This window comes from Pistacia vera, unplaced genomic scaffold (genome assembly GCF_008641045.1).
Source record: "Pistacia vera cultivar Batoury unplaced genomic scaffold, PisVer_v2 Contig507, whole genome shotgun sequence".
Classification (NCBI taxonomy): domain Eukaryota; kingdom Viridiplantae; phylum Streptophyta; class Magnoliopsida; order Sapindales; family Anacardiaceae; genus Pistacia; species Pistacia vera.
The window spans coordinates 1,566,328-1,576,525 of NW_022196343.1; the positions used below are offsets into that span (position 1 = coordinate 1,566,328).

The 10,198-nt window shown below is 31.9% G+C and overlaps 2 protein-coding genes and 1 pseudogene across 2 annotated transcripts; all 3 read left to right on the forward strand.

Annotated features, from left to right (window-relative positions):
• The window catches only part of LOC116105943, a 71,361-nt pseudogene that overhangs the window by 31,112 nt on the left and 30,051 nt on the right, over positions 1-10,198 (forward strand).
• On the forward strand, positions 1,834-8,570 carry LOC116105870 (disease resistance protein At4g27190-like). Its single transcript, XM_031392265.1, has 4 exons — positions 1,834-2,919; positions 2,978-5,560; positions 6,689-7,261; positions 7,980-8,570. Exons 1-4 carry the CDS (start codon positions 1,834-1,836, stop codon positions 8,568-8,570), a joined length of 4,833 nt encoding a protein of 1,610 aa, XP_031248125.1.
• On the forward strand, positions 9,098-9,983 carry LOC116105979. The gene is made up of 2 exons (XM_031392348.1): positions 9,098-9,651; positions 9,818-9,983. Exons 1-2 carry the CDS (start codon positions 9,205-9,207, stop codon positions 9,950-9,952), a joined length of 582 nt encoding a protein of 193 aa, XP_031248208.1. The 5' UTR covers positions 9,098-9,204; the 3' UTR covers positions 9,953-9,983.

The following is a 10,198-nucleotide window of genomic DNA, read 5'->3' on the forward strand; positions in this document are numbered from 1 at the left end:
TCCTAAAGCAATCCATACCATTTTCATTTATTTAATATCCAACACTCCCAATTGTAAATCAAGCAAACCAGTCCAACCAATTGGCTGCATTTGTTTCCAATCACAATCAATTCCAAATCAAGCTCATTATACAATATCCAAAATATATAAACACATAAATTCATCATTAAGTTACAAACATAAAGTCTACAAGTCTACTAAAGTACCCACCAAGCAAGAGTGCATTTTTTTTTTCATCACCAAAACACACATCAAACGCCACAATAAGCAAACTTTTAGCAAGGAAATTTTCGTTGATCCAGTCACCTTCTGAAGCTAAATTCTTGATCCGAAGAAGGGATCAGAATCCTCTAACGATGTTTGTGCTTGTCTTCCTTTATCCGAAATCCAATGACCTCTCCATGCAAAGGTCTCTCTATGGTAACACTTCAACATTAAATTCATTGGACATCTTAAACACCAAAAGATTAACTTAACATCCTTTATCAAAAACTGTCTCATAACAGAACACTGATCACTCTAGGATTTTTCATAAAAATTCCATTCATCAATTTAAGCCATAATTTTAATGGGGAATTCAAGACACACATATGAGGTTCCAGTATATTATCCAAGTCATTCTAGAGTCGATAACCATTTAAAACAGAATTTTTTTTCAACCTTTTCAAAGCTGCCAACTGCTTCCAGAATTGAGGTTATTGACTTGTAAAATTTACAACAATTTAACCTTTAATCTAAACCTTACGAAAACCTGTAGAATTAAACTAGACACCTACTGGATTTAGAAGAATTTAAAATCATCAAATTTAAAAAGGAATAGATGCATCAAATCATCTACTAAAATACTCGTTCTGCAGAAACCCAAATTCCAAAATTGTAGGGCAAACTTAAAAAATCCATAGAAAATCCAATACTTTGAGTTTTTTAGTGAAACAAATCTCTAAACACTCCTCAAGAAGTCTACAACAACATATCTAAAATTCAGTTTCAGTCAAAAACCCAAAACATGTAAACGATTTTCGGAATACCAAATGGTCATATTTTGTACAGTAACCCTTATATAAAAAATCACATCTTTAACCAAATTTATTTATTTATTTATTTTGTTTGGCTTAGGAATCACATATATGTTCTATCCACATAACATTATTGTAATTAATCTTCCCTTTTCAGTTTAATCTTATACCATGACCCTACAACATCAACTTTTCTTGCAAAATGCCCCCAACAAAAATTTAAAAACTCACATTTCCCCCTGGAAAACAAAATAAATTTTATAAAATAACCCATAAAATATGGGATATTACATCTATAGTGCTTTACTTTCTATATGAGAATTATGTTTACTTAACCACTACGAAATTTCACTATGGGATCTATCTAGCATTACAAATTAAAACACTTATCTAGGCTAAAAATCATGTTTTCCCAAAGGTGTATTTGCTAAAGCTAATTTTCTTTTCTACAACAAACAAATAAAACAGTAGTAGCAACAAACAAATAATCATGAAATATTAGAAGTTTACCTGTTCACTAATCACAATTATGTTACACGGTTCAATGTTACAAAGAAAAAGTGTAAGATTAGTAGTAGCGTAGTATGATGTATTTTATTTTTTAACTTAAAAAAATAGCTTATTGAAGACATTTCCAGGAACTAGGAATATAATTATCTACCATAGTGTTTTAAAAATGTTCAAAAAATAAAACAGATGTTATCTAAACTATTTCCGATAAGATTAATTTTACAAATTCATATCTCTAGCTAATTAGTTAATATTAGATAATCCTATAACTGCGTTATACTGATACACTTTCTAATTGATAACACAGATGTTGATAGAGATTGCAATAGCTATTGTATCAAAGGTTGGAGAATACTTGGTGGAGCCGACCATAAACCAAGCTCGTTACTTATTTCGTTTCAACAAAATTGTTGAAGATCTTATGGAAGCAGAACGAAAATTGGAGTTGAAACAAGGTGATGTGGAGAAAGAAATCGAAGCTGCAGAAAGAAATGCTGAAAGAATTAAGGCAACTGTACAAGATTGGTTGTCTGATTCGAGAAAAATCATGCAAGAAGTTGAGACGTTGAAAGAAAAAATAGAAGTTAATAAGACTCGTCTTAATGGGTGGTGTCCTAATTGGGGCTCTCGACATCAGCTAGGGAGGAAAGCAACAAAGAAAAGCATTCAGTTGAAGAAAATTATAGATAAAGGCCAACTTGGAAGAGTGGGGTGTCGTGCTCTTCTATTAGGTGAACCTTTAGCACCTAAAGATTTTGAATTTTACCGGTCTACAAAGGCTGCTTTTGATGGGATTATGGAGGCACTTAAAAATGATGGCACCAATATGGTTATATTGTGTGGGATGGGCGGTGTGGGTAAAACAACTTTAGCAAGAGAAGTGCGTAAAACGGCCAAAGAAAAGGGCATCTTTAAGGAGGTTGAGATGGTTACTGTATCCCAAACTCCAAACTTCAGAAATATTCAAGGTCAGTTGGCTGACTTCCTAGATTTGAAATTTGAGGCGGAAACTGAAGAGGGAAGAGCTCGGACATTGTCTACAAGATTGTCAAATCCTAGTAATAACCTTATAATCCTCGATGATGTTTGGGAAGATTTCGATTTCGAGTTAAAAATAGGTGTTCCATTGAGCAAAGGTTGCAAAATGCTTTTGACAACCCGCAACAAAAACGTATACACTCCTAGGGAGAATCAATCATTAATTCCTCTAAATGTTTTAGGGGAACACGAAGGAGTGGCTTTACTAAAAAAGGAAGCAGGCATAGATGATGATTGTGTCAACTTGAATACTTTGGCTACTCGAATTGCTAGAGAATGTGGTGGTTTGCCTTTAGCACTTGTAACCACCGGAAGGTATTTGAGAGGAAAGAAAGATATCGAAATATGGGAATCTGTGTGTGAAAAACTAAAAAAGTCAAAACTGGAGGATTTATGTCTTGTTAATAGTACAGAGNACACACATTCGGTTGAAGGAAATTATAAATAGAGGCCGATTTGAAGGCGTGGGGGGTCGTGCTCTTCTATCAGGTGAACCTTCAGCACCTAAAGATTTTGAATGTTGCCGGTCTACGAAGGATGCTTTTGATAAGATTATGGAGGCACTTAAAAATGATGGCACCCATATGGTTATATTGTGTGGGATGGGCGGTGTGGGTAAAACAACTTTAGCAAAAGAAGTGAGTAAAAAGGTCACAGAACAGAGCATCTTTAAGGAGGTTGTGATGGTCACTGTATCCCAAACTCCAAATTTCAGAAACATTCAAGGTCAGCTGGCTGACCTCCTAAACTTGGAACTTAAGGAGGAAACTGAAGAGGGAAGAGCTAAGAGATTGTTTTCAAGATTGTCAAAGTCTAATAATAACCTTATAATCCTCGATGATGTTTGGGAAGAATTCAACTTCGAGGAAAAAATAGGTGTTCCATTGAGCAAAGGTTGCAAAATGCTTCTGACAACCCGCAACAAAAAAGTATACAGTGATAGGGAGTATCAATCATTAATTCCTCTAAATGTTTTAGAGGAAGACGAAGGAGTGGCTTTACTCAAAAGGCAAGCACTTATAGATGATGACTTTGACAGCTTGAATACTTTGGCTATTGAAATTGCTAGAGAATGTGATGGTTTGCCTTTAGCACTTGTAACCATCGGAAGTCACTTGAGAGGAAACAAGGATACTGAAACATGGGAATTTGTGTGTGAAAAACTGAAAAAGTCAAAACTGGAGGATATAAGTCATGTTAATAGTGAACAAAGAGGTGTCTATGCCAGTCTTAAGTTGAGTAATGATTATTTGAAGACAAATGAAATTAAATTTTGTTTTTTGATATGTTCACTATTTCCTGAGGATTTTGATATTCCTTTGGAGGATTTGGTTAGAATAGGAGTGGGGGTAGATTTATATAAAGGTGTTTCATCCATTGAAGAAGCAAGAAGGGCCCTACGTTCTATGGTTGAAACCCTGAAGGCTTTGGGTTTGCTATTAGATGCTTACGGAGAAGAATTTGTGAGAATGCATGATATAGTTCGTGATGTTTGTCTATGGATAACATCAAAGGGGGAGAATATATTCATGAGCAAGGTTGGCATGGATTTGACGCAGTTGAGAAGGGAGAAAGGCTGGAAACAATATACGGCAATCTCCTTGTTGAAAAACCAACTAAAAGAGTTCTCTGTTAGACTGGTATGTCCTAAGCTTAAACTATTGCTATTGGGTGGTGAAAATCAATGGTCACAGTTGAAAGTTTCATATGAATGTTTCCAAGAGATGAAAGCACTTGAAGTTGTAAGTTTAAGATATGTAGACCTTTCACTGAAATCACTTCAATTCTTGACAAATCTCAAGACTCTAGAGTTGTTTGGTTGTAATTTGAGAGACATTTGTTTCCTTGCCAAGCTGAACAAACTTGAGATTCTTAGCTTTAGACATTCTCATTTTGACGAATTACCACTAGAATTGAGTGAACTTAAGGAACTAAGAATGTTGGATTTACGTGGGTGTTCTGAGCTAAGAAGAATTCCTTCCAATTTGATACGCAGCTTTTCTCAATTAGAAGAATTATACATTGAGGAGGACATCTTTGAAGAAAGGGAGGTTGAAGAGAAGAGTATAGAAACAGGCAATACTAGGCTTTCAGAGCTAAATTATCTACCTTGCTTGGTTGTTCTGTATTTGAAAATAAATTCAAAATGCCTTCCAAAAGACTTTGCTTTCTCCAAACTTTCAAGGTATCAAATTTGTGTGAACGGAAGTATTTATGAATATGGATATTCAGAATCATCAAAAGCTTTAGTAATTGCTGATATTGATGCAACCTTATTGACTGCATTATTTAAAGCACTATATCATAGTGTAGAATATCTTAGTTTGGAACGAGTAACAGGTTGTCAAAATATCCTCCCAAGCATATTGAAGAAGTTGAATACTCTTAACGTTAGAAGTTGTGAAGACTTGAAATGCATGATAGATGCATCGCAAGTGGGGGAAGAAAATGCTGAGTTGCATCCAAGTTTAGCAGAGTTAGCGCTGTCATCCTTACCAGAATTGCAGTGTATATGGAAGGGGCCCATGTCCACTCATGCTGTAAACTTCCGAAGTCTTACGGATGTTTATGTGAAAAAGTGCAAAAGCTTGGCTTATCTTTTCACTTTATCAATTGCCAGGAGTTTGGGGCAGTTGAAATCACTCCGTGTATTTGATTTTGAGAGTTTGGAGTTCCTAATCAAGATAGAAGAGGGTGATAATGGCAAGGGAGAGAAAATGTTGTCGAAATTAGAATATCTCCAAATTGGAATTTGCTCGAGATTGGAATATGTTTTTCCAGTGTTTGTTGCAGCAGGTCTTATACAACTTGAAAATCTTGAAATAGGAGATGCAGCAGAGTTGAAGCAAGTATTTCATGGAAAAGAAGAAAATGAAATTGCAGAGGAAGGAAAGGACATCAAGTTGCCTAATTTAAAAAAGCTAAAGCTTTACAAACTTGAAAAGCTTACCAGATTCTTTCCAGAAAATAATCATTCAACTCTGCCAGCTTTGGAGGTATGTTTTCAATTTTTATTTTTATCTCAATACAAATTATTGTCACATTTTTTTTTTTTTTTTTGCCTAAAATGGACGAACATGCTTGAATTTGAACAATATTAAAATAGATAGTACTTTAAGTGAGATATCAACAATGAAAAATTATATCATAATAGTAAAATCTTTATCTATTAGACCTTTCGAAGGATCATTTAGCTATACATTATTTTAGAATAGAGATTGTTAAGTCTCAAGGGCCCTAATGATTTTATTAATTTTTAATTTTTAATTTTTAATTTTTAATTTTTGTATACTTTGTGAGTAATTTTATATTATTTTTTAAAAAGAACTAATTTAAATTTATAAATTACTTTACCCTTATATAAAATTAAATTTAATTCTAATTAACTTTTTGTTAATTAGAGTTACAATTATTGTTAAATTTTGAAGTTTAACAATAAATTTTTTTGAAGTAAAAGTGTTATTATTATTATTAAATTAAATTAAATTAAAGATGTACCTTGCCATTAACATTCAGTATTTAAAAATATAATAACAAATTGACACAAGAAACATAATCACCATTTTCCACAGGACTTCTCATGGGCTACAGTGGCCCATGGGCCCAACCCGACTCTGTCACAACCCATAATCCATCTTAAAGGACAAAAAATAAGTGCCCAAGATTATTTTTGCTTTATTATTTTAATTAAATTAATTTTGGATCTTCTTTATTAGTCACAATGGGCCCGATTGATAAATGTAATGACAACTTTTTTCATAATTGTAGTGGCCTAATTGGATTCCTTTTTTACCTTATTATATTCAATAAATTTTTGGTTCAACCTCAGCCTCATGTTTAATGTATTATAATCTTTATTAGTATTATATAAACTAGTGTAATCAACATTCACAAATCAATGTTTATTATATTTTTTCGTAATCAAATTATGTTTGTACATGATGTCTACTAGATTATATAAATGTTGTTGACGTGTCGATCATATAAGTCATATTTTATTACTTACAACTTTTATTATTGTTATTATTGTTTCATTTTACTATAAAGAAACATAGATTTGCATAATTGTTATAATCGTGGATCTAATAAATTTTGATAAGATCAAAGTGATTTGTTTTTCTCAGAAATTGTGTGATCTAAGGGTGGACAATTGTAATCATCAGTTTGTTGACAAAGAGCTCTCTAGATTAAGACGTGGCTTCTTCAAAAATTTGGAAGTATTACACATTAAAAATTGTGGAGCAAAATTTGTATTTCAGTTGGAAGATCTAATCATTGAAAGACAACATCATGAATTATCACTTCCAAAATTAGAGAGTTTGGAGTTGGAATGTCTAGAAGAACTAGAAGATTTATGTAAAGGTCCTGCTCATGTTCTAAGGTTGGAGAATCTAACCACTTTAACAATAAGTGGATGCAAAAAGCTGAAACGTATCTTTTCATTTACTCTTGCTGAGAGATTGGGTCAATTGGAATCACTTTTTGTACAAGATTGTGAGAATTTGGAACAATTATTTTATCTGGACGAAAATGAAGGTTTAGGAGATGAGAAAAACATCAAGCTCCCAAAATTGAAGAAGATAAACCTTAACGCAATTGCGAACCTTAAAAGCTTCTGTCCAGAAAAATATCATTTAACTTGTCCAGCTTTGGAAGAGTTCAAAATAAATGACCTTGTCGGACTTCCTTCCATAACGGTACGTTTTTTTATTTATTTATTTTTTTTTTGAAGTAAAATGCCGAATTATCTTGAAGTCGTTGTCTTTATTATTTTTTTTTCATTTGCAAAAATAATTGAAATGTGTGAATTTTGACTAATAATGGTAATAAGATTAAAAAAAAAAAAAAAACCATAAATTAAAATGATATTTTGACTAATGGTCTTTATTCACGAGTCTAAATAAGTTTGTTTTTGTTAAATTAAATAAAAATATTTGAATACCAATTAATGCCTTTTTACTTTTATTTTATTGACCATATACATCTTTTACTTTTCAATGTTTATTTATTAATGTCTTTTTGTAAGAAGTTTGATTTACTTTTATTTGGCAACATGCATGGTCAATGACTAACACATGATAAAATTGCCATCTAACTAGAATTTCAGCTATTATAACTATCAATTTCAATTTTGATATTTGTTGAGTTTGCATATATTAAAAAATAGTTAAAGTTAAGAAAATTATGAGAGGGAAATTAGCATTTTCTTTATTATTAGTGTTATTATTTTTCAGAAATTATTTAATTTTAGTTTCAATAATAATTAGCATTTTCTTTATTATTTTTGAGAAATTATTTAATTTTAGTTTCAATAATAAAATAACAGATTTCGTTTATTAATTTTAGTAGTTGTTGGTGTGATGTCATGAATTTCATAATTTTTTTGTAAGAGATCAAAGTGATTTGTCTTTTCAGGAAAGGCGGATTGTGGTGATGGATTATTGTAGTATTCAGTTGTGTGATGAAATCCTCTTTGAGTTAAGATGTGGCTTCTTAAAAAATTTTGAAGAATTAAGCATGAAAAATTGTGGAGTAAAAGAGGTATTCCAATTGGAAGGACAACAACATGAATTATCACTTCCAAAATTAAAGAGTTTGGAGTTGTATTTTTTGGAAGAACTAGAAGGTTTATGTAAAGGTCCTGCTTATTTTCTAAGGTTGGAGAATCTAACCACTTTATCCATAAGTGGATGCAAGATGCTGAAACATATCTTCTCATTTACTCTTACTCAGAGCTTGGGTCAATTGGAATTAGTTCAAGTAAGAGATTGTGAGAATTTGGAACAAGTATTTTATTTGGATCATGAAGGAGAACAATATGTAGGTGGAGGAGGTCAAAAGGACATCGTGCTTCCAAAATTGAAGAAATTACATCGAGAAGGACTTGCAAAGCTAGTAAGCTTTTTTCCAGAAAAATATGCTGCATGTTGTCCAGCTTTGGAAAAGTTCACAGTAAAAGACTGTTCCAAATTAACTAAAACTTTCATTGTTGAAGAGGTATGTTAAATCTTTTATCTATTAGATCTTTACTAATTGGATAGATATTTTATGCATAAAGAGTAAGTAATATTCAATAATAATAGTTAGTACTAATTGGATAGATATTCTATGTACATTATTAAAAAAATGTTAAAATTTAAGTTTACCAATTACCACCACTCCCTTTACAGAAATAAAATTCTTCCAAGTTTAATAAAGCTTATTCAGCAATAGCATATTGAACCATTCACTTAAAATTATAAATGAATCTACTTTGTTATTGTTCAATTTACTTTCAGTTTCTCTCAGAATTTTTTGGACTTTTTAGTTAATTAAATAAAATATATAAAATATTCTCTTACTTTTTTTTAGTAGTTGATAGTACCGTATAATCTATTGGCATAAATTTATCTAATCAACTTTTTATAACATTATTGTGCAGTCTCAGAATCTGCAGGTTGTAAAGATGAGTAATTGCAATAGTCAATTGTGCTATGGAATTCTCTCAGGGTTCAAAAAAATTGAAGAATTAAGCATAGAAGACTGCGGAGTACTAGAACATGAATTATCATTCTCAAATTTGAAGAATTTGACCTCTTTAACAATAGCTCACTTTAACAAGCTCAAACATATCTTCTCACCAACTGTTGCTCAAAATCATATGTTGCAATTGAAAGAGCTTGAAATCAGAGAATGTGCAGAATTGGAGCAAATCATTGATGTTAAAGATGGTGAAGAAGTTGGAGCAAATCTTCTCCAAACTCTATCATGCATTGGAGTGGAAAAGTGCCATAAATTAAAAAATTTGTTTCCTATCTCCATAGCTCGGGGTTTTCAACAACTGGAAAGGCTACAAGTAATTGATAACTCTGAATTAAAAGAAATATTTGGAGATAATGATGTGATTGATGAGAAAGAATTTCACTTGCCTCAACTTACGTGGATGTCTCTGAGAGATTTACCAAGACTCACCAACTTTTGCCATGTGGATTATCACTTCATATTTCCAGCACCACCATTTGAATGGTTGGTAGTCGAAAGATGTCCAAAGATAAGTACAAGATTTTCATGGGATGAAGAAAATAAAAGAGTGCATGCGGAAGCAAAGGTACTTCTATTTTTTAATTATAATTGATTAAAGATTTTAAGTCAAAAGGATTTGCTCATTATTCTTCACAGTAAGGAACTTCTTTTCATACATGTTTTCTATAATGCCACAAAAAGCTTAATATTACTACCTTCGCATTTGATGCTTCCAATATCTGGCTTTGCAGGCACCCAAAATAGGCAGTGAAGATGAAAGTCATAGAAAGACTTCTACAAATCTCTTTTTAGGGTATGATTTTAAAGAATTACCTCGGTACATAAAAAATGAAGAGCTTTATTTGAATTCTCATCCAACAGAATGAAGAAAATAAATGTACTTGTGAAACATAGAAACATGCTCATCATTTCTAAACAGGTAATTGAATTTATTATTCTACAGATTGAATTTGTTTGAAGAGGCTCCAACATAAATGTACTTGTGATTAATTATATTTCTTTTGATGGTTTTTCAGTTGGCTCCACCAAATCCAATGAAGATTAGTCTCTTTGAAGGGAAGCAGAAGAAAATTCAATTCACTGTCTTCAATTTGATGAATTTTCTAAACTGC

Excerpts from the sequence above, each read along its gene's own strand:
- LOC116105979 (XM_031392348.1), top strand. The coding sequence starts at position 9,205 with ATGTTGCAATTGAAAGAGCTTGAAATCAGAGAATGTGCAGAATTGGAG. Across the intron at positions 9,652-9,817 it reads GAGTGCATGCGGAAGCAAAG|GCACCCAAAATAGGCAGTGA; the intron begins GTACTTCTATTT and ends CTGGCTTTGCAG.